The following is a 25,538-nucleotide window of genomic DNA, read 5'->3' on the forward strand; positions in this document are numbered from 1 at the left end:
AAATTATATTACACAAAGATTGATTTTTTAAAATTTATATTTTGATATAAGCGATTTAAATTTATTTTATTGCAATACAATTTTTATTTATATTAATATTTTTTTAATAATTTAATTTAAATTGTAGTTTAAAAATTAATTTTTTATTTGAATTTATATTTTAAAAAAAAATATCAGCAAGTATTTTACGAGTATTTATACATATATAAAATCCATTAATTCTTTTTACCGATAACAAACATGTAAGAAATATATTTTCGCAATACGGAACAGATAGTGAATAAATATTACTTATGCTGGATCTGACCCTCGTAACATCAAATAATTAAAACACTTGGCATAAACGAGTAAAAGAGTCATTGTTTAATCTTTTTGAAAAGGAAATTTAGTGCAGAAATAAATAAAAATTACATAACTACATTTTTATTATTAAATTTGGAGGATTATTTTATCATAAACTTATAATTTATAGAAATTAATTTAGTGCTAAATTATAAATTTTACTAATCAATTTAGTATTAATATGTATTAGTTATTAAATAAATTATACAAAATATAATTATTATATATATATATATTATATATATATATATATATGTGTGTATTTCTATTTTTAAATGTATGTAGCATGTACTAACCATTTTGTATTAAATAATGAAATATCTATATTTATACAAAATTCAAATTTAAACTTTGTACTCATTTACAACAATAATCCACCACACTATCACACTACTAAAAAAAATCTTAGTATAATTTTTTTAGTGTTTGTTTTCCAATTTTATCCTTTAAATATTTTTTATAAAATATAGCGTTTTTGTCTTGACTTTATTTTAAAATTTAATTATCTTTTCAAAGGAAAAATTACCTATAAAATAAATAAGAATAAATTTATAAAAGTTATTTATATAATAAATTTTATAATATAACAATATCAATACTAATTTTTTTAATTTTTATTATCATAAAATAGATATTTTAAATTCTATTAAGTCTATATAGTTTTTTATTTATTTATAAAGAAAGAATGCTTAAACAATACAAGTTTTGTTATATCTTTATTGACACAATATAAATTATATTTTTCTGTGAAATTATATATTTTTATGAGTTATATATACTTTCGATCTATTAACTTTTATTAAAAATTAAAATTAATTTTTCTTTTAAATAGACTAATTTAATTTCTTATCTTTAATATATGTATAAATTTAATTATTTTGAAACAACTTAACAAATTTTATCAAATTAAAACACTAAAAATATATTTAACATTTTTTTATAAACCAAATTAGTATAAAAATTAAGTAGATGTAAAATTGAAAATAAGCATAAATATTTATTAAAACTTCTAAAAAGATATTACTTAATTTGAATTCAAAGTTGATAACATTAGCGTCTTTTCAATTATAATAATCAACATAACTTCATCTAAATTTAAAACAATTATTTTTATAACCATTATTTTCAAAACTTTTGTAGATGCACATATAATTATTTTTAATTCTGAATCTAAAAATAAATAAATAATCATATATCCAGTTAAGAAACTTGTTTAAGTACTAAGTTGATTTTGTTAATTTAGTTTGGGAAAAGTTAGGTAACAATAGCTACGTGGTGAGGAAGAAGAGTAAGTAAATACAATCTACAGATGTTTTACAAGTTAGCCATTAACATGGCTCGAATTTTGGCTCTGAGCTCATCAGGAACATCAGTTACTTCAGGTGATTGAGATGAAGCCCTTGCATTGGATAATCCAGCAGATGCCTCCCTGCTACCACGTCCAACTGCCGACTTTTCCAATTTCATAATTATTTCTCCCTCCTCCAGCTCTGTTTCTCTGTCACCACGGGATCTGCTCCCACGCTTTACACTTCTGCTTCGGTGCCTGTGCTCACCATCAGACGAACTATAATGTTTATTAGAACGGCGAGAATGTCTACGTTTATGGTGTTCGTCGTCAGAGGAACTATCGTAGTTATGACGACGCCTTGAACGTTGATGTTCATCATCAGAGGAACTGTCATGCTCGACCCCCCTGTAAGAATGCCCGTCTTTGGAAGAGGATTGTTTTCTCTTGTGCTTATGTCTGTCTCGACTGTGGTGTGAAGACCGATGTCTTTTTCCTGATCGTTTGTGTCGTCTTTTATCTTCTTGCTCTTCTTTCTTCTCGTCTTCCTCCTCCTCTTCATGTCTACTATGTCTTGAACGGTACTTTCTTTTTGAACGGCGTTCGTTATCACCACCAACTTTCTCCTCATTCTTCTGACTTTTATCTGAATTATCAACAGAAAGCTTCTCAGAATTTTGACTTTTATCTGAATGTTCGACGTCAAATGGAACAGAACTTCCTTCCCTTTCTTTACCCACAAGATTCACAGTCTCAGCATCTGAACCGGAAAGGCCAGAGCCAAGTGGTTCCACTGACAAAGCTCGTGGCAATTCACTTGCTCCAACACAGCTTTTTAGCATGGCTGCAAACATCTTTGCTCGTTTCAATCTCTCTGCTTTAATCTTTTGCTCTTTAGTCATATGTGCTTCGGAGGAGTCCGCTTCACCTGCTGTTGCAATAGCTATCTTTTCCGCAATAGCCTTCGCAACAGGAGCAGAAGCCCCGGGCTTTGCAATTAAGTTTGGATTTTCAACAAGAGCTTGTGGTTGGGATGAATACAGACTCCCAGTCCCAGAGCTAGATAAATACCCACCATCACTTCCAAGACCCTGACCACTACCACTTGATGTCTTGTTAAAAAGTTCTAAATTAGGGTTTTTCATACCCCTAGTGGCAGCCTGAAGAATAGCTGCTGTCGCAGCTGCATCCATGCTAACTGTGTTTTGAGCTTGGTCTTTGGGAATTGGATCTTGACCATCCTTCTTTGACTTGCCAATAGTCATCTTGAACTTTTCTTTTCGGTCCTTATCATGTGGTAGATCAGAAGCCATAGATTCATGTACATGATTGTCACTTTCATCATGTACACCAGAATTATTGTCCACCACTCGACCTACTGGATTGTGCTTCTGGTGGCCCTTGCCTCGTAACTTGGACTGAACAAAATTAGGAAGATCAGCCGTAAGTAGTAGATCAAAGTCAAAATTAACAATACCTAAATCAAATTAGCAAATAATTCATGGAACACTAGTGCAAAAAATGTCTCCAGAACCCAAATAAAATAATTACTAGAAATTGAAGGCACTATTTAGCAGATGACAATGTCTGGCAATTAAAATGTGTTTTTTCTTAGAGGGAGGGGTAGGTAGAAGGCATTCAATCTTAGAGTGACAAGGATCATGTCCTACAAGCGAGTAAAGTGCAGGTGCAATTAATTGCTAGCTTATCAGGAAACAATTTGAACATACACTAAAAATAAGTTCACTTTTATTATTCCGTGAAACTCACCTGTTCTACAGACTGAAGAACTTTTAGATAGTAAGTATGATATCGATTTGATGGCAGAAGAAAGGGGAACCTTCCATGAGGACGATCCTGTTCTGCAAGAACAGCCTCAAATTGTTTTCCGTTTTTTAGGATGAACTCAACGATCTTCTCTATAGCTCTCTTTAATTCAGACGGAGGTTCAATAACAGGCAGTTCAATCTTAGCTGCAGTACTGGGGAAAGAAGTCTGCGACTTGTTCTGTGTATTATTAGACGTTGAATCCAAGCCATCACCTGATTTTGCTTTAACTATGGTTGCAGTCTTAACAGTACTGATAGAATGATTCCGCTTTATGACTGGAACTTTTTCTTTCAAAGGTACTGCGTTTTTAGAAACGTTTCCATCCTTCTTGGCCACATCTGAACAAGATTCTGCCGGCTCTACTCCAGGAGAAGTATAAGTACTAACAGCATCAATAGCTCCCCCACATTCCTTTTTCCCAAAGTCAAAAGTGTTCTCAGATGTACCATCCTCATCCTCTCCGGATCCATAGACAGATCCAAGCAAAGACAATGCACCACCTATTTGATCACCCCCCCGAGTCTTATTGATGTCCTCGGTTGAGCTGCCATCATCTTTGTCAGCTTTCAGAAGTTCTTTGTGATTAATAAGAAATCTAAAATATGCATGAAGATGATGATCAGGCATCAGGAATCCAAAGGTTGGATTATCTCCTTGTTTCACCCTAAGAAGGATTTCTGACTGACTTCCATGTTTGCAGACAAACATTGCAGTCCTTGAAATAATCTGATGTATTTTCTCATTTGGAGGCTGGAAAAGAACAACAAACAACAAATGTTTCTCAATCAATAAATTCAAATTTCAAAATTAGCATAAGTATAAACTTAGAAAGGGCCTTGCCAAGCAGAATATTAAGATAATTGTATCTTACTAAACAAACACGTGACAACTTCAAATATACTTGGATAATGATAAAGATCAAGAAACAGAACTTTATGTAGACAAGTATCATCCCATTTGCTCTCAAGAGATAAGGAATCAACAAATTTCTATCATCCTAATCCCACCTGCACGGCCCCTTCTCATGACATCAAAAGGAAAAAAAGGTGCCTGTGAATGGCTACCTTGAGTCACAAGAACTCCATTCATGCTCCGAGCATCTGAAACTTAGACATCATAAGCCTTAGAATAACATATGTACCCTAGACAATTATCACCTAATGACATTGGTTAAACAATGAAAGGTCAATTAAGTTAGTAACATTCAAAAACCACACAATTAAAGTATGTATTAAGACATGTTACTCACCAGATTATGGAGTAGACTCTCTGGTACTGGGAAGTTCGGACGAAAACTAGACTCAGCATCATCGTCCTTTGTCTCCATGGAAGCATTAGTATTTCCATATGAAAATGCAACAGCATTAAAGCCAGCTGAACTTACTGGACCTGAACCATTATCTAAACAAACATAAAGGTGACATCCGACATCAGAATCCAATATAATTTTCAAAGGCAACAATATCATCCAACTAAAACAGTAATTGGAACACAGAAGAAGCCGAAGGTAAATTGAAGCCAGGTGAAAACATCCTTACTTGTATTCTGACACAGGAACCGTAGCAAATTACATTCCATCCTGCAAATGTGACATTGTGGTTGCACAAAAAATAAAAACACTCAACCGTCTCAGGTGGATGCTGGAAAAGTAAAATATTGTTCCAAGTTTCCAACATCGACTGAAAAACACTTGACTTGTAGCCAACAAAGCACCATCACTTAGTTGCCTCAACTAAATGTTATGTCCAACCAAATATATCAATGTGTCTGAAAGACGATAACAGATTGAACAAACTTGATACCTTATGTGTTTAAAAACAGATTTCGTCTTTCAGACACATTGATATATTTGGTTAGACATGACATTTAATTGAGACAACTAGGTGATGGTGCATTGTTGGTACTATTATATTAAAGCTGTAAAGTTAGCAAATTTGTACATAAAATGTGAATTATATATATCTTAATTGTAAATTGAGAATTTTGCCATGTTGTTTAATATATAGATCCCCAAAGATATAAGCAATGTCAACGTTGAAGTTGGCGGCCATATCGATGTTGAAGTCAAATTCAGTATTTCATAGATCTCATTCCTTTTATATAGAAAAACTTATGTTTTTGATAACATCTTTTGTATGTTTGTATATTACTGTACTTTCATATAGCTGTAGTGGATTTTCATAAAATGTTTTAAAAATTATACAAATCTACGAAGTATCCCAAAGCATAAGCATCTATGGAAAAAAACGAATTATTGACATTTCTTAGGTTGGATACTTCAGCGATACCTATCAGATTAAATATACAAGAATATCGGTATTTGAGAAAGCAAATTGAAGTATGGTATTCCATAGCTTACAATCCAATATGTCACATCTGATAAGTGTAAAAAAGAGTTGTTTTATTATACAGGATGTATAATTTGGAGTCTGTCAGCCAATTCTCGCATAGCACAAGCCAAAATTCGCACAGCCAAAAAAAGAAATTATAAGGAAATTATAGCGCACCAGTACCTGTGCGAATAACATCAGTCAGCAGTTAAAGGAACCTTTCAAGACAAGACTCCACTTTCTGCAAGGAATTGCTGTAAAGAGTACGTTTAAGATCCTTTTTCAAACCTGCTCCTTTTCGAGTTAAGAGAGAGATAGATAAATAGACACATCTCATTGCACTGCGTTCGTAGTGACTGAGGGGGTCAAAGACCAAGAAGTGAGTTATTTAACAACCAAGCATTTTATTCTTCTTATGGCTAGATCCAATCTCCTGGTCCATGTGGAAAGGAAAAAGAATTTCAAGTTCTTCCTTTCGGGAAGGATTAGGAAAATGCTATTGATTGCAATTTTCTCCAGAGCCCCGGGAAAAGCATGAAAAAAAAGGCTCGAATGGTACGATCCCGCCGTCACCCCAGAATGAAAGGGGCGATCTCGTAGTTCTTGGTCTGTGAAGATAGCTTCGTTTTTTTCCATTGAGGCCAAACCTAAACCTGGTTTGAGATGTCTAGGATAGGCTAAATTTTCTGTTCATTGGAATTGGTTGTATGACGACACATTAATGTAAATTTCCTGATGTTTATGTTCTTGTTCTTTTCTTGACTTGCTTTTGATTATATGGAAGTATAATTCTCTTTGAAAGTTCTTTTGTACTGGGAAATATTTTTAGTACCAGAAACCGTAAGAAAAGAAACTACTTTTGGCCATTCTCTGAATTAATTAAGGAATTAATAATTTAATGGATAATTTTAGAATTTGTTTTTAAAGAATTAAACACAGATACACTTATGTGAATGCTTGAGAATATATGTTGTTCAGGATGTTAGTCAAAGACCAATTTGTATTTTTCAATCTTAATTTTTTAAGTTGTTAATTTCATGCTAATTTCCAAATTGAAAAATCACAAATGTTATCATCTGATCTTGATAAATACTAAATAATTTTAATTGAATAACGTAAGTCAAATTCCAGGATACTCTTAACTTAATTCCCTGTATTACTGTATTACTTGAAGTATACTAGCCAAAAAGATATCAAACACAAACTTTAAAAACCTCGGTTCTACAATAAAAAGTAGAAAGCTATGCATGCAAGCAAAAATTCTAGCTAAAGCCAACAAATACCAAAAAGCTTTATCTTAAAGCTTGAGTTCTATGAAAAACTAAAATTTCAATCCAAGGTTTTCTAAGGACTGCCACCGACTTGCATTTGATTGACTTTTGCTCTGACCATAGCTTCTAACGAATGGGAATGAACCTTGGAAAGCAAACAAAACTCCGCAGTTTCTCTCCATAAAAAGAACATAAAATAAGCTCGAAGAAAACATCATCAAAATAAAACTACCAGTCATACTTTTGAGAGCTTCTCGTTGAGAAAAAAAAAATCACCAACTAACACAGTAGTAATTAAAAACGAAATCATATTTAGATGATATCAAATAGAAGGAACTAGAAAGGGAAACGAAGAGTATAATTATACATTAGGTTTACCTTGTGGTTCTTCCTCGAAAGAAGAAGAAGGGAGATCGAGATAGCGTAGGTGATCGAGGTCGGGTTCGGGCTGAGGAGGGCGGCGCTTGAGGCGCGGAGGAAGGGGAGCAGAGAGAAGGTGGCGGACATCGTAGCGGTCGATGGAGAGGGAGTTCCACTCCACCAGAGCTTCCGCTGAATTCACGAACGCCGCCATGCCGTCGTCGTCGAACAGCATCGCGTGACGCCCAACCACCTCCAGATCCATCGCGTCTGCACCTTGATTCTCAAATTCAACTTCGCGGATCGCACTACTCTCTTTCTCTCTCAAATTTAAAAAAGATGAGAGTACACGCTACGATGGATGTAAAGTTATGGATGAACGAATTTTGGAGTGTCGTTTTAGAATTGGTACCTGGGGACGTGCCCTATCAGTAATGACAGGGCCCGAATTTTGGTTGGATTTTGGGCCTTTGGCCTGTTAGTTATTTTATTTTATTTATTGTCGACTTTTATTAAATACTATAATCTATTTTTGTATGATAAAAACAAAACTATTTTTCATGTATTCATATTTTTTATACATTTTTTATATAATAAAACAATAAAATTATAATTATAAAAATAAATAAAAATAATTTTTATAATTTTATTATAGATAATTTTTTTTATTAATTTTATAGTAATTTGTTACTACAAATAATTAATTTAGTTTAGAAAACCAGTTAAGTCTAACAAAATATCAAATTAAAAAATATTTAATTTTTTAAAAATAACTATTTAAAGATAAAATTAATAAAATAATTATTTTAATTTAAAAAATGATTACATATTAAAAGATAAAATTAGAAAATTAATATAAACATTGAAAAGGTAAATTCCTTTGTATAATATCATTGATGATAGATATTATAGATGTGAAGTAAAAGTTCCATGTTACTTATATGCACTTTCTTTTGTTTTAATTCAAGACTTTTTTTAAGTTAAAACCGAACTTTTATTTTGAAAACTGATTCTTTATATGTTTCATTTGAAATTATTGCTTTGTGGATTAATGGAGATGAGACATATTCTCCCATTTCTGCGGACATTATAAGGACTTATTTTTCTTTGCGCCTTAATAACATTTTTTGGAACATTTTTAAAATATATTCTAAAAAGTTCATTAAGAAAATATAAAAATTAAGTCTCCCTAAATATTTTATCTAGAACGCCCTTTTAGTAAAGTTATTTCAACCTTTTTAATTATTCTATATTATTTCATTAAATACAATGCAACTCTGATTTGCAGATGAACTTTCTTTGAGATAGTTGAGAATTGAACTAACACATACCCGACCCATTGCATCAAAAATGAGAAAATGGAAGGATCTCGAAATATAGCTACAAACACTTTCTTCTACCTAACAGGTATTATTGGAAGATGAACAAAAAAAAGAATGAGTATTTGAAATAATGTACTAAAAGAGTGTTCTAAAAGGCTAAGAAACAGCACAAACTAGTATTTTTTTTCCCAAAAATAAAATCTGGAAGAAAAAACGTTTCAAGTAACACAGTCCAAAATATTTTACATTTCATATTATTGAAACAATTATTTGAAAAAACATTTTAAGTTATTTAAAAAACGATATTATATACTAAAAATGTTTATTATATCGTGTTCTGAATAATCAATCCAAAATAATTATGAATTACACAATTTCAAATTCTTATTTCAAAATATATTTAATAGAACACTTCCTGGTTTTTGATGCACCCGTAAGCATTTTAGGACAAGTACAGGAATTTTAACATAAATTTTCGTCAATACCCTGGTGAGGTGGTAAAAAAAAAATATAAAGGTACAAAAACCAGTTAGTGATTCATTAAGAAATTGGAGTCAGTATAAAAGAAAGTCCCTTCCATATTCATTCTTTCATTCTCAGGTGAGAACTATGATACGAATTTCAATATCAAATCATATAATAAATACAAATTTATCTGATAGAACCAAAGAAACTCTGAATTCTCTTGACGAAAAAGTCTGATACATTATTGGATTATTTACTCGATCTTTACCTTGAATGTTTCTTACATATTTTTGTTTAGTGCATCGAAAATACAACCAGAACAGTATGCTTTCAAATGGGGATCGGGATCAATAACTGGATAATTCTGAGTTAAAGGCACTTATGGAACAAATTGGAGAATCAATGACAAGAACTCAATCGTTAATAATTTTGTTAGATGCATTAGCTAACAAAAATTAGTTAAATATTCAGTTAGGAAAAGTATATAATAGAGACAATTGAAAACATGTAAAATTTAATATGGAGCCTGTTTTTATTTGGTTCTCCAAATTTAGAAACAATATATTTGATTCCTATAAAAACGAAATGACAACCATCTCCTTCAAAAGAAAGAAAAATAATGAAAAGGGAGAGAAGGGCAAGAGCGCAAATCATACAGAAGTGGATACCATTGTCCCTAGAGAGTTGGGCATTGTTTGTTTAAGAGTTGAATGGTTGACTGAAGGTATTTGTCTTGGGCACTCAAACATGACTTGGCAGTTTCTATCAGTGTAAGGCAAACAGGTGATAATTCACTGTTTAGCTGCCATTAATCAAGAAAGAAACCGTTATCAGAAGGCTGTGGTAGACTCTGGGCATGATTTAGATACTACTCCGCAAAACATATAGACACGCTACAAACCCAGTTAATGGGTTAACTTCATTTTGATTTAGATACCCATTGGTCTGGGTAGTATTCCTAAACCGGAAATAGTTTTGTAATGTTTTTCAAGAATTTATAAATTGAAATTTGAATCCTCCTTTTTCCCACGTCAATGATAATGAGAAGAAAGTTCAAACAACTAAAGAACAGCTTACCATAAAAGATGATGCAATGCAATTGCAAGCTTCAAGTGCCATAATTCCTCGAGCAGCCTATATTTTAGCACAATAAACCGGTATTTATAATTGGTTAAATAAATCAAACAACAAATTTAGATAAAATGATGATACCTGGGAAGGTTCCTGTTGAACAACACTAAGCAGGTTCTCAAGAACAAGCTTAGACAAAGAAACAAGTTCTTGGTTGTAAGATGAATCCCCATAGTATAACATGTCATTGCCTGGAGTCTGGAAAGAAAAAACTAGTGTAAGTAAGATAAAACAGGTGAAACTAAAGAAAATCTTGGAAAAACTGATTATAAGAACTAACATCTGAAACTAGGGATTATGACTTCTACAGACTATCTTAATTTCAATGATGAGTGGATATAATACTATAGTCTCACCTCTCCACCTCTAAGTTCCTGCAGGCTGTGCCTAAAGGAAAAGAAATGCTCCCAAGTGGTAAGATGTGATTAAGTATATATTAATTAACTGGGGAAGATGAATTCATAGGCAGACAAGGACAATATTGATCTTTGCTGATAAGACAGCAAGCACTGCAAGGTTGATTCACTGACCGGCTGAGAATATCGTACTGCATAAGCTTAAACCTTAGACCTATACTCGTACTGGAGCTATGTATGACCACCAAATGACACTTAAATCCATCACTTTGGACACAAAACAGAAGTAAGACTTCTCTAAATACACTTTTAACTTCAATTTGTTTTATCCATCTTGGAATGAAAGAGCAAATGATATGTTATCTTTATTCCATAAATGGAATTGAAAATTTCCTTTTAATAGCAAAGACAAAATAAGGAGATGCAAAGCTTTACACCTATACCTGTGTATTTGCATGATATGGCAATCTCTTTTGTGATTGAGTTGTCAGTAATATTATGATAGCTGAAAAAATCTGCGTCCTCATTTTTGGTTCAAACCTGCAAGGGTTTTCAATTTCAATTCATTCATCAAACAAGACACAGAAAGGGAAAAGAGAGGTTTAAATAATAAGGGAAGTATTCTCAAAGGAGGGTGGCAAGAAGCTTCAATCATTATATATCCCAAAGAAAACTTACCAAGATCGGGAGCTGATTAATGTAAACAAGTTATTTGGGAAATAGGTGACTGGTAGACTTAATGTACCTTCAGTAAAGTATAAGAAATTCATAGTAAATACATGCATACAAAGAAGAGGAAAAAAGGAACTAGATCTCTAACCCAGTACATTTACTTTTCTATTACAAATTTTAATGGCGGTGACATCCCAAACGAGAGATTTTAAAGTGTCTATCATGAATGTGAAAAACTTAAATAATTTTTACAACCTGGAACCATGATTAAGAAGCCACACAACTTTCTAATAGATGAAACTAGTCCTTCAACATCAGTTGGAGTTCGGAAGCCTACAAAATCAAGCAAATCAACAGTCAATCAGATTTAGATTCTAAGAATGTCATAGAGACAGACAAAAAATCAGTCTTAGATAGAAGCCATGGTGGCACAATTAATGTATTCTTTTACATGTTATTGGAGACTCATCTGTATAATATATAAATTTCCACATTAGCTTCTAAGCTATATGTTATAAGAAGCCTTGGTCAGATTTTGGGCCTTTGAAAGATTTACAAAATTCATAAATGCATTAAAATCATTAGATATACAACAAAGGGATAAAATAGAGAAATAAAAAGCTGTTTAAATTATTGCCTTCAAATCATTAGATATTTGACAAAAGGGACAAAAGAGGACATTTTAGAAAGTTCATAAATGGCCACAAATAATCAGATATTCAACAAAGGGGATAAAAGGGGAAAAAATAGGCCAAAATTATTGGGCTTTCTTCTCCAACACAATTGACTGAATTGAGTTATCAAAATGTAGAATAAATTATAGTTTGGAATTCAGATACTTGTTCAGAAAATTTTAAGCACCACTGTTTCATCATTGAACACAAAATTAGCATTGAATAAATTCCACAAAATAGACATGCCACAGATAACAAATTACATGCATTCAATTTTGAAGTATTGTTCTTAATACTTCCACAATGAGTGAGCAACTAATATAGAGTTTACATATCAACTAACCATCAATTATGTCTAAGGTATGCAAACATGTGATCGCTGAATCAATTAACCCATCTGAATGAGAAACCAATCCCCCTAAGAATGCAACCTGAAAAATTCAAATTATGAATCCTTGAAAATATAAAAGCAGCAAGTATACAAGAAATTTTGATGTGCCAAAAACTGGCATACCTACCTCTGCAGTTTCTAGAAAAAGATCAAATTGCCTGTGAGCAGAGACAGAAGGTATTGTGACTTCACTAAATGTAACACATGCCTTGAAAAAACTCAGATGTTTCTTGGCACATTTCAAAGCTTGAATTGCTAAAGAATTGCCAGAGTGAACAAGAGTTTCCTGCAAGAAAGTATGATACCTTTATCACTGTGTTACGAGGTTTTTTTTGGCCAACAACGCAAGGAAAAACAAGGACAAACCTTAAGTTCATTGAATCTACCAAACGCTCCTCGACAATTAACCAAAAAAGCTAAATGCTGTTCCATCTCTGCTCCATAATCTACCTAGTAAATAGAGGCAGTTAAGAGTCAACTAATCAATCATGAAAAAAATAATTATCACAACTAAACTAAAGAAAGAGATCATAGACCCAAATAATATCAAAAGGATCGTGTTACCATGAGCACAAAACGAGATATTGAACGTGCCATTTGGCCATCATCATCTTTCACATTCATAAACTCTATACTATCATGCAGTGTCTGAGCAATTTCAAAAAGCAACTGTATGCTTGTCGGATCACTAATGTGATCATTCCTGTTTGACAAATTATAACAGATTGTCAAATACTTGCATAAAACTGTTCATTTCACTTCACCTAATAGCATAAATTTTTGGTATAGTTGGTTGATCACATAATATCAAACCCTCCAACCAAGACGTCTACAATTTGATTCTTGGCACACCAATTCTTCTAATAAAACAAAATGCTTGTTATAAATGGTACCTTGTCACCATATTAAGGATGTGCAGAAAGACAACATCCTGTGACTTGCCATACATTACATCTAAGATTTCAGGAAACTGAACCTACAAAATAATAACAAAAAACCAAATCATAACTAGTACTTATATCACATGTAATGAAGAATGAATGACGGAGACAAATACACAGAAAGATGATTAGGTACAAGATATTATTGGAACCTACCAGAGAAAAAACATCTTCCAGATGCTTAAAATGAGACAGAAGCTTCAAAATGAGAGATTGCAAGCTTAATATTTCATCCTCTGTAACTCTTTTATTCAAAGCTCGATTTGAAATGCCTTCCAAAATGGCATTCAAATGGTTATTCTGGAATAATGGGTTGCATTTAGAGGAAAGATCACAGAAGTATAAAATAATAGTCATTTGAAAGTGATAGGTACATATATATAATCATACAAACCTTTGTAATTGGATAGCACTTAATCCATCAAGGAATAGAGTTTAAATCTCAATGTTTTCTATGGATTTTCTTTAAATTATAATATAGATGTTTGGCTCACGATTGTCCACTTAAAGAACATACTAAGACATATCAATAGATAGAAAGAAAGAATGCAAATAAAGGGGAATAGTATATCGTCCTTGCACAAAGGAGTTGCAAACTTAGCTCCAGAAATTAGAAATTGATCTTTTGTTACTTCTGGGGAATTGTTTGCATTCTTAGCTTGCTTATCATTTCAGCTCATAGGAAATGAAGACAATTACTATTGGTAATTCAATAAGACCTTTGAGATTCTTATCTTGTCTCATTATTCTCTCGTAATTTCCACCTCCTTTCAACGGCTAAATTTCATTCAGCACTAAAAAATCAAATTTAGTAACTGACAACATCCATCTCCATTTTGAAGGACCATGTTCAATCTCAGAGATAGGCATTAAGAAAGTTGTATATTAAAAACTATGAAGCCCCAGATTGACCAAACTGGAACTACTGGGAAGGAGACATTGACATTAAGCAAGACCCTTTGAGAGAATCATGTAAAGCAATTGATTGTTGAGGCTTGACAAAGTAAATAATGACAAATGGTATCTTAAAAAATTTATTCTAAGAACAAGGAATATGATATATAACAATAGTTCTTTCCTTCAATTCTTCTTTTCAGTTTATATTCCTGTATCAAATTTACATTATAAAAAACTGATAACTAAATATCTAAACCTTCAAAATTTAATATTTTGAAACAGTCATAGGAAAAAAAAGTGATTACTAAGCTTGCCTAAATAAGCCCAAATCATCTATGCTCCATAAAATAGTCAACATATTAGTGCATCCAAAAAAAGGAAGAAACATAATCTCAAAATAAACTTTTTAATTAGAAGTTTTACTCAGAAGACATAGAGCACTAGTAAATGTCTGATTGTACTCACTCACTTGAACTTACCATCCGATTCTGAAGAATAAGATCAGTATAAGCATCTACAACCTTCAGATATTCATCAAGGCTATCATACAGACCAATAACCTAGAGTTGCAGCCAAATTAGAGAACAAATGAAATACTAGGAGAAAAAAAATGACAGTTGAAAATATGCTCATAAAAGTAGTTCAGACTAAATTTCAGAAAGTAAACATTTTTTTACTCAGGTAAAAATTACCATATACTCAAATTGACCATACGTGGTAAGCTTAGATGTTCAATGAACTACAAAAACAAATCCTTTTTGTTTTAAAATAAGGGGGAGTGCTGGTATCATAGGTTAAATATAGATGTATGTATACGTACAAGTATTAGAAACAAGTGGATGTTTACATTATTTATAAAATACTAAGGAAAAGAAAGATTATATGATTACTTAGCTTTCAATTAATTACATACAAGGCAGAATCAACCTCCACTCCCTTGATTTTTGGGTCTATCCTCCTTAACTCGTTAGACTTTCCTTAAAAGTCAATATCTAATAATAATTACATCTGACCAAACAATTTTCAACAGCTAGGAAACGGATGTTAATGACTTACCCTAAGCCTCCTATTCTCATGTATAGTTACCAAACCAATAAGGAAACACATACCAAGAATACAGAGCAGAGAAATAGATGTAGAATATAATGTGGCTCAACCAAAAGTTTATACATGCTTTTACATTTCGTGTGTCATTTGATGGAGACACATCTCCAAGACCTTCAATTTGAAATGTTTATTCCAGAAGAGGGTAGTGTACCAAATGGCAATTATGCCCTGCAGTATGTGATTTGGTCAAAGTGAGTGGGTAGTACGATTTGAGGTTAATAGCAGTTATGGCATATAGCATTTTTACTTTGTAATGCTTAATTTAGTATTATGGAATGGGAACATTTATGGTGGTGTTGTATTCGTAAGTTCCAGAACAGAGATGTTCTCTTTAGAAGTCTCTTGGTCGATAATAACATTGCAGTAGTATGGAGTTCAAGTGTCTTTGTGTTTCAATAAATATTTCAACTAGTCCTGCTGTTCTGTAGTTATTTTACAAGAAAAAGGTCAAGGATTATCTTCATTAAACATGCAAAGATTAGATAGTAGATAGATGTACACATACGTAATTTTTCTGGGTTTTTATAAAAAAAGAGTTTTTTTTCTTCTTTCATCGTTTATATTTTGCACATTTAAGACAATTCTATATCTTCAGCATATACTTCCTCCTTCTATACTTGTTTTGGTTACATTGCACTCAAGAATTATTGGAGAAGAGAATATGTTGAAGAAAAGAGTGCAAGACCTAGCAATAATACATTCTCGTAGAAGAAGCAAGCAATAAAAAACAACAAATACAAAGACACACCAAGTGTGGCCCATCTCTTACCTTTTTCTATTCTTTCCTTGCACTCTAAAGTCTATAATATTTGACATAATAAGAGATGACACACCTTTGATACCATATAAAGTCTACTCAACCAAATAACAGTTATAAAATCTATTTGAGATGTTTACTCTCTGATTTGTTTATCATTTATGTTTTTCTGTTTTGAGGAGATTCCCTATCATAAGATATACACTTCCTCCTCCTATATCTGTAAAATTAAGAGGAAGAGGGATGGAGAAGATAATGTATTAATGAAAGAAACTAAAATAATAAAGTTTCCCTCTCAAGGTGTAATAGACCAAGGGTGGAGATTAAAAGGAATATACACCATTGAGAATGTAACTCTGAAATGATGCAAGGTGGATTATAATTCTATATATACCTGGATAACTTTATCTAACACAGTATTGACAATATGAACAGGGGATTTTCTTTCATACAGCCTGAATCCAAGCAGTCTGTAATTCAAATGCTGTATCACCAAAAAGAAAACAATAAAACTGCAAATTGGAAAAACGAAAACAAAGATACTGTTAAATTCAAGGGATCATAGAAATTGCAAAAAACTTACCTGACCAAAAGAATTATCCTTGCTAAATTCAATGAGATGAAGGATCTGCACAACGTTGGTACTAACTACTTCAATAGGGAGCTCCTTCAGTAAATGATGAAGAATGATTGAAACACATGAAACACTACCCAAATCCTGCTGATTCTTCATCAATCCAAGCTCTGACAGAACTTCATTGGCTTGTCTCTTCAGCAAAGACATACTTAGATCAGCATAAAACACAGGATATAGAAGGAAGACAAGCAGAAAAGAAATATCTGACTTTCTTTTTTCTACTGTCTGATGCAGTATATAGATGACATAATAAAACTTGACTTTTCAATATTATAATCACAAAACCCACAACCATTTAGCTTACTATATGTGCTTACCCAACCTTCATTTCCACTCACTTGAAATGTTCATGTAAAAATCACAATAGAAGAGCAAAGATACCAACCAATCAATGAAATTTCAATTATACACTTTCACATAACCAAGATATGTGGAAACATGATCATATTATATATAATATCGCCCATAACAAGTATACTTGTGAAGAGAAACTTCATTACGTACCTGAGTCAACCCATTAAATACACACTTCATAATATACTCAATGGTTGGTTCCATCAAACTCACTTGCAATTTTTTGTTGACTTCAACATTTTTATGAGATCTTTCATTGGCTGACAAGATTTGCATTAAAATAACTCTGATGTCATTCATACATGTAATAAGATAGCCTGTTTCAGTTGCACAACGTATGAAATAAGTTTTATGAAAATAAACACAAGAAAGAAGTATGTTGCAGGAATCAGATACATTAAATTCAGAACGAGCAAACTCAGCGTCCTTTTCATCCAATTTGGGAGAAAGAACAAGAGAAATTTATTAGAGGCAAATAAGCACTGCTATAGAGCACAAAATTTCATATAAGAGAAAGTATGTGAAGCAGTCATCTAGATTAATTGTTTCTGTTTTATCTGAATAACTGGTAAATAATGTCTTTATCAGCTGACTTTTCAAATTCTCTATAGCTTTCTAAATTTGGAAATTTTTGAAAGAAATACAAAAAACTCTAAACCAAAGTATTAGTAACTGTACTGGCACTAAAGAGTATATAATATTTCACACCTAGGTCTTGAATTGCCGTTTGTAGGGGTGTTAGAGCATTATGATGAACCTGTGATGCACTGATACATGGATCAGGCCTGCGCATCCCTATGTAGGACATATCTAACATGAATACTTTTGGATACGTAAGTGTCAGTCAGCTGTTAAAAATGATAAGAAAAAGTGCTATGAAGCTAACACTATTGCTTATTGGTGTACAGCTAACAATCATGTTTTATGAATTTGCATTGTCCTTTGGGTAAGACTTTATTATCCATGTTGTATAAGACAACACAACCCTACCCGATTTTCCTAAACTAGAGTCCGATATAACATTCAACTAATATATATAACAGTCACAATTTTTTCCTATAGCCATTTTTTTCTTTTTAGTGTTTAACTATCATTGTTTTTATTTTTTATATTATTCCAAACATTAAACAAACATAAAATATATAATTTTTATGATTTATTCCATGAAACCATTTTCAGGATTTGATCTGAGTTACACATAAATAAAAAAAGAAAACACTGTGACAACAAATATGGATAAAAACAATTCTCGCTCACTATTTATGTATACATTTAGAAAATATTTAATAATAATTTTTTCATATGGTTTTTAAAAAAGCTATAGTAATATTTGTTTTATTTTGTGAACTGTATATATGCATATATCTTTAAGCATATCTCAACATTTCATCTCCTATATTTTCAATGGTGAGATGAATCGGTGTATGGAATACATGTCGATGTGAATCATAGTGATGAACAATTGCATATGCAAATATGCATTCGTAAAGGTTAGACCAAAACATGTTTGGAAACACACAGATTTATTTTATCAGTTAAACAAAAGGGCCCCTCTGTTTCAGTGTACATGTTTTACACATCCTAAGGATACACATATAATATCAGAAAAAAAAATACCTATATCATGTGAAGGTAACTTCTGAGCACAGTGAGCCATATAAAGACGGCAATACGCAGATGCCACTGGATCTCCTAATCCTCTGGTCATCATTACCAATCGCCGGAGGCTGTCTAAAGGTTGGTCAAGCAGAAAGCACCAGCAAGGCAAAATTGCCAGCTCCAAGTAACTAGTACAATTTCAGATATCCATTCAGAAAACACCGTCAGAGAGAACATTCTTCCAGGCAACAGCCTTTCAAATGTTATTAGCAAAACCTTTCAAACTTTTCAGAAGAAAGGTCTATTCCGTAGCAAATTTTCAAGCAATATTGACAGACAAAGTGTTTGACAGTTGTCACATTAAACCTAATCTTCACTGTATTAACAGTATATAAAAGGTTCCAACTAAAGTCACCCCACAACAAAGCAAATATCTGCAAACTAGTGGTAACTCAATATTACTAGTAACCCATAAATATTCTACACATAGCCTATCTAACTTTTTACTATTAAAACTCATGTATTTTAAAACTATCTTCTGTAGTCTCAATTTCGAACTGAAACCTAATCATAACAAAAGCTTAAGCTGCTATTTAATGGGCTTGATTGCTTTTCTTTCTGACACACTACAACACCCCAACTAAAGTCCTATCTGTATAGAATCATGGATGAACCACCGCCACCAGTCAGCCTACTAAAATCATATGCTGAAATTATAATTTAATTAGGAGTGGAAGAGAAATGATTAAAGGGCAGAGTACTGAACACCTGATCAAAGACATATAATAGCATATCAAGAACCAAATTATCTTAAAAGCATAAGCAGTTAGGCACCTGGGCCAAGGCCCATGGACGAATGGTTTTTACATATAACAAGGCTGTGCTTCATCCAAAAATATAATTTTTGTAGCCTAGTTGTAACAAGGTGATTTTCTTTGTTGAAGTGGATTTAGGCTTAGCTTTGAGATTATGGAAATACAATTATAGATGGCTGTGAACTTAGAGAGATCACAGCAATGTGTCTTTCAAAGTGAATTCGTAGAAAATTATAACTGTGATTATGAAGAAACTAAAGGTAAACATGGCATCAGAAAGTTGCAAACCAACATAAGCTGAAAGAGAAGACAAATAACTTTAGTGGAAAAACGTAAGGAATAATTAAATACAGGACAAAGATAAGGTCTTCACATGCGTGGAAGAAGCTCTTGCACAGCACCAATTTTGCTAAACCAGTTATAGCAAGTTTCTTTGGCATCAGCACAAATATCCCTTGCTTGAAAGTTTTCTACAAGATTCAAATAAATCATTTAAGAAAAATAATGTGACTTTTATGAGATCCATCAATCTCATGCAGATCATCAAGCTTGTATGACATGTACAAATTAGTTCCAATAAACAAGATTCAGAAAGAAAATATTCAGCGGGTCTGATATTAAAGATGGTGAGAACCCTTTTGCAGTTAGGATATCCCAGTGAACATATTTTCAATCATTCATCTTATATCTGTGAGGCTATAATAAATTACTAATTATGATGTCCCTCTAATGGATAAACCTTTCAATGATGCAAGGATACTCCCACATGTTGGCATATATAATCACATACTTATCTGATGTAGATAACAATACTCTAATAGAATGGCATTCACATTTGTGGTATATCTTTCTTTCTTTGTCCACTATGGTAAAAGTGTGGGCCAATCTCAAAATAATTACCCAGGAACATGTAGGGGAAGTGCCAATGAACTGTGATGGATAAGACTCGTACAACAATAAATTTCATTTTAATTTCTTAACAAGTATAACATCCAAATTTTGTTTAATATAAATTGGCATACCCATTGCTTCATTTAAAAAAAACATTACATTTGTGTATTGCATCAGATACCTGTATCCAATCCCATGCAATATTGGTACTTCTGCCATTTTAGAAACAATTAGGCCTTGCATCAAAAGAAGTTCTTCATAAATTATAATAGGCTTCATTAAGTTTCTAGTCTTTCACAAATTGGATATTTTCAATTGAGTCTATTAATTGTATTTTGTCTATTATTGATTACTCAAAATTTCTAAATTTTTCAATCGAGTCTGTCGTTAATTTTTTGTTAATTGAGTGATGTGGATAACAATTTGCCCCGTCATTTTGCTTGCTTGTCTCTATGTGTCAAGAAATGTGAGCTTTTATATTAAGATATCACTGTTAATGTAAAAATGACAAGTGACTTTTATTGCTTTCATTTAAAATATGTTAGATAACAAGGGACTATTGTCTCATCTACATTATGGTAGAGATGACAATCAACCCTTGGTCAATGTAGGTAATGATGATGTAGAAGAATACAGGAGCATGACGATCTTGTTATCCAACACATTCTCAATAAAAACAACAAAAAGTCACTTATAGTTTTACATTAAGAGCAATATCCTTTTATATTAAACACAAACGTTACATTTCTTAACACATGGATACAAACAAGCAAGATGACGGACAAGATAACAGTTACGCGCCACTCAGGTAACGGAAAAATTAAATTGAAGGGACTCAATTCAAAAATCTAAAATTGAGTACTCAATATAAAAAAAATATTTAATAGGGATCAATTAAAAATATCCAAATTTATAAGGGACTTAAAACTTAATTAAGTTATTATAATAATATTTGTAAATATTTATATTACAAGAGCCTGGTCAAAGTAGTTCAATTAAATGGTTTTCTGGTTAGTCTGGTTAAGTATCATGACAGTAACAGTTCTGTTGAACCAGATGCAACATGGCTGGAAGCATCCCACTCAAACAAAAACTCAGTGATTGACTGTGACCTTAAACCAAATATCTGACCACCCATTATTAACATGAGCTGAGAAAGTAGTACTTATAGTTTAACATGCACAAAGTATTGTATGTTATTTGTTATATATTCTTCTTCCTAAATGTACAAATTTATTAGGATTAAATATTTAGATGTATTTCAGGGCAAGCATTGGCACAACAGGATGTTGTGTAGTAACACTTTCTCCTGAAATCACCTTGCAATCCTTACAATCCCTATTATCAGACTTTTAAGGAACTAACATGCGTTAATAAATTAAAACACAGAATCCTTAGTTTTCAAAACATTAGCATGAAAAAAATGCCACGTCAAACCATTATTAGCATAAGAGCCATAGTGAATGAGCTTCAAATTAACAAAAGACCTGCTAAGCTGCAGCGCAAAGTTCCATCTTCAGAAAACTCAGCTTTTCGCTTTATGCGTTGCCAAACCAGGTTTCCAAGCATATCCATGATATCTGTGACAAGAACAAAAAGCGTAGGATAAAACTCAAGTACTGACGTATCCATCAGAAGCTTAGCAACCTGCAAACAGTATAATCTGTTTTAGACCTTCATAATCAATCAAAATCAAGATAAACTTAGACAATAAATGAAAATAAATCAGTATGTTTTCACTCCTACTTCAAAACTAAGTATAAAATGATTTATATTTCAAATGGGTAGAGCCCTCTCTCAAAGTCCCTTATATTTTAAATTATTGTTAAACAAAATTAAACAACATTTGTACTCTTTTTGGCATATAAAATATTTCTAAGAGTGAAAAGTACAGGAAAGAAAAGAAAATACAAATTGATTAATCCCTAAACTATCTAATAAAGGGAAAACCATGGGCATAAACCTACAAGGCTACAATAAAAAAACAAAAATGGTAAATGAGAAACCTGCACAAATCCCAAAGACATATTTGAACACTTAATATGACCACTTTTTACTCCTCTAGATCAAGCATGAGGTTCTCTTGAATGATGGCAGAGACAACTCACCAGAAGAATATAAGTTAGTACGTCATTCAATATCTTGCCAAAACCTTTCTTGGTAAGAATCATAAAAATCAAACACAGCACCTTTCAAAATATAATTTTGCAACAAAACTCCATGCTTCAAGTAACATGATCAACAACCTCGTCAATAATAAAAGCAGCATCTAAGATTTTCCTAGATTCTAATACAGCACCTAAAGAAACTAAATATCACTCAACAAAACCAAACATCAATCAACGAATGAGACAAAACCTTCAAGACAATCAATTAAACAACAATCATACATAAAATCATATCTAGCAGAATGAACTAACTATAAAACAAAAATGTATTTTTCATGATTTCATAACCAAAAAGGTTATTTCAGAGTACAAACTATAATGTTAAAAATAAATTAGTAAATACATTGAAGTTTACCTTTATTGATAACTTTAAGGATGTCACCCTGTCTTCAGCTTGCCAAGAACGAGTAATCTCATCTTTGAGCTCATGTAGCCGAGAAACATACTCCTGCCAAGTAATAGTCTTGACACCCTCATCTGCAAATTTTTGTGGATCGTCCAATTCCTCCAAATGCATTGCTGTTGAAGATTTCTCATGTACTGAAAATTGGGATGTCACATAACTAAGTGAAGATAAATAAAGGATATTACAAAAGTAAAAACAATGTAAAGGTATAGACATACATTTTCCACTTCTCATTAAAACATCGGGCATCTGTAATTTAAAGAAAAAATAATTAGATAATTATAACGAAAAACTAAAAGGGTTAAAATAAAGGATCAAAACTGGTTTTAGAATGTAAAGGATTATTTGCCAATGCTCACATTAAGACCTACCCTCTAACAATACTATATTTGCCAATTGCACAATAAAAATTATAGATGTTAACAGTAATTAACTGCTATATCCTACAATTTATAAGAGCATTTCAAAGTTTGTGAAAATTTTCCAACAAAGCATCTGCTAGATGGCTCATAAGCAGTGTTATCTGGCAATTCAAATGAAAAATCACAGCAATGCCCATACCCAGGCTCAATTATAGCTGAAGGCGAAAAAAACAACTAAGGGTACTAACAAATATATTAAGGGTACTACCAAATAGTTGAATAATTAGTAATATCATGGTCAAGATTTCTACTCCAGCCGGATACACCTCTTCATTAAAAGTATATAATAATTAATATCCACCAATGCAGACAATTAGACAATGTCTTAATAGCAAGGAAACCAATAAAACAGTATCATGCAGTTCTACAGTTTTCCAAACAGAAAATGTCCAGCTTTTCCGCTAGCTAGCCACAACAAAGAATCTAAATTGTCAAATCTCACATCTATTGTCTAAACTGATATACTCCTAATGACAATTAAGAACATTCAAAGCCAATAAGAACTGTCTGCAGTCTCATACTGACATGCTTCTAAATGCTCCATACTTTATTTTCTCTCAGCCATCTTAGATACCACAAAATATGTAGTACAGTTTCTTATTTAAACAAGAAATAAGAAAATACTGTAGCACTTACTGAAGAAACTGAAACCATCTTGGAGACAGGAAACCTCTGCATTAGTAATCTCCTGAAAGAGGTCCACTCCTTCGTTGGTTGAAGATCAGAAGATTCATTCAGGTTGTCATGATCAGGAGCAGCAGCATTTGCATCATTATCAGTTCCTCTCAGTGGATCAAAAAAATCACTGTTCCCACGATCTACAACATCAACCTAAATTGAGAATATTAACAAAGAAATGAATATTGTCGAAAGTGAAATATATGTAAAATTTTGTGGTCACAAACCAACTTAAAAAACATAACCACGGAGCTTTTGAACACTTTCACTTCAAGCAAGTCAACAAATATTTTCATTAAGCAAATCAACAGAAATTACTAAGTCTTAAATTGTAGTAACTAAATCAAATCCTTACCGGTCCCGCCCTCACCCTCTTTCCCCTGCTTTTAGTGCATTATTTTAGTACTGTGCATGCTAATAACTTGCAATTCATGACAAAGATCATTTAAATCTTTATCCAGATTACATCATATTTTAGCCATATGATCATATCACTCGGCTCAACAACATCGATTTCGAACCATTGTACGACATTGAATTGAATAAAGGCTTCTAAACGAGGAAGGAACAATAGAAATTAATTTAACTGAAGGATTCAAATCCTAGGCATGTTCTTATTTCAGGTTGATAGAACTAAATCTTATATTTTTTTATGCATTCGGAACAGTGAAAGCGGCACTGATTTTGCATAGTCACGATCACCTTTTTCCTCGGTCAAGGTACCGTAACTGTTAATAGAAGAAAAAACATTGCGAAAGAAGTTGTGATATGAGCAGGACCTGGGCGAGAGGTGGAGACGGAGGTGAAGCAGACAAAGGATGAGCAGCGGCGGTTACGCGAGGGAGGGCGTGAGATTCAAGCTCGGCACTGTAATTGCGAGGTCTGAACTCCATGGAAGCATTCAACAACGAGAGAGGGAAGAGCTGTTCGGGTTTTGTCTTTGCTTTTCGCAGTTACTTTAGACAAGGAAAATGCAAGATCAATGTGACTAGGTGAACAAATTAACTAAGTCTGAATTTTACTTAATTACCCTTTTGAATTGTATTATTTATGTATATGTATATTATTTAATTTAATTTACTCTGATTACAAAATCTTCTATTTTCAAATAGGGAACGTAGCAGTTTTTTACTCAATTAACTGCAAAATTAACCAACACAATTTATAATCTACCAGTGAAATATACCCCATGTAACCGTATATTCATTTTTTTATGATAATAAAAGATATAAAAATAATTATATAATAATGGTTTTAAAATTATAAAAACATGTTAAGGAAAAATAGTTGTAAAAACAAATTAATCTTGTTAATTTTTTTATAATTTTATATTGGATAAATTTTATAAGTACTAATGTTAATAGTCAAAATAATTCAGTTAAAAATAAAATAAAATGTACATAAAAAACAATTGCAAAATATAAAAGTGAAAAT

The 25,538-nt window shown here is 32.2% G+C and overlaps 2 protein-coding genes across 8 annotated transcripts; both read right to left on the bottom strand.

The window, feature by feature from the left end:
- Window positions 1–1,494: 1,494 nt before the first annotated feature.
- LOC148200778 (uncharacterized) lies at window positions 1,495–7,811 on the bottom strand. Of its 7 annotated transcripts, none has more exons than XM_088112485.1 (4): window positions 7,440–7,811; window positions 4,710–4,861; window positions 3,401–4,210; window positions 1,495–3,048 (listed from the first exon to the last, which is right to left on the bottom strand). In XM_088112485.1, exons 1-4 carry the CDS (start codon window positions 7,684–7,686, stop codon window positions 1,657–1,659), a joined length of 2,601 nt encoding a protein of 866 aa, XP_087968611.1. In that variant the 5' UTR covers window positions 7,687–7,811; the 3' UTR covers window positions 1,495–1,656. The 7 variants fall into 7 exon arrangements, with proteins under 7 accessions (XP_087968611.1, XP_087968613.1, XP_087968616.1 ...); XM_088112487.1 differs by having other exon boundaries at window positions 4,710–7,237; window positions 7,440–7,573; XM_088112490.1 differs by lacking the exon at window positions 7,440–7,811 and adding an exon at window positions 4,525–4,617 and having other exon boundaries at window positions 4,710–4,817.
- Window positions 7,812–9,667: 1,856 nt separating this feature from the next.
- Window positions 9,668–25,078, bottom strand: LOC148200779 (uncharacterized). Its single transcript, XM_088114113.1, is given in 24 exon segments — window positions 9,668–9,899; window positions 9,902–10,010; window positions 10,286–10,342; window positions 10,421–10,537; window positions 11,139–11,235; window positions 11,374–11,440; window positions 11,623–11,700; window positions 12,385–12,472; window positions 12,560–12,718; window positions 12,799–12,882; window positions 12,997–13,135; window positions 13,326–13,408; window positions 13,530–13,673; window positions 14,750–14,830; window positions 16,529–16,618; window positions 16,718–16,903; window positions 17,276–17,442; window positions 18,743–18,912; window positions 19,913–20,009; window positions 21,918–22,077; window positions 22,954–23,138; window positions 23,223–23,253; window positions 24,063–24,257; window positions 24,884–25,078. Coding segments are annotated over 24 exon segments (2,739 nt in total). The 5' UTR covers window positions 24,998–25,078; the 3' UTR covers window positions 9,668–9,858.
- Between the last annotated feature and the right edge of the window lie 460 nt (window positions 25,079–25,538).

This window comes from Vigna umbellata, chromosome 4 (assembly GCF_029865625.1).
Source record: "Vigna umbellata cultivar VRB3 chromosome 4, Vumbellata_1.0, whole genome shotgun sequence".
In the NCBI taxonomy this organism is placed as follows: domain Eukaryota; kingdom Viridiplantae; phylum Streptophyta; class Magnoliopsida; order Fabales; family Fabaceae; genus Vigna; species Vigna umbellata.

Coding starts and splice junctions, on each gene's coding strand:
- LOC148200778 (XM_088112485.1), bottom strand. CDS start 7,686: ATGGATCTGGAGGTGGTTGGGCGTCACGCGATGCTGTTCGACGACGAC. Junction 4,862..7,439: donor TTTCGAGGAAGAACCACAAG/GTAAACCTAATG, acceptor ATGTTTGTTTAG/ATAATGGTTCAGGTCCAGTA. Junction 4,211..4,709: donor AGAGTCTACTCCATAATCTG/GTGAGTAACATG, acceptor GTTCTTTTCCAG/CCTCCAAATGAGAAAATACA.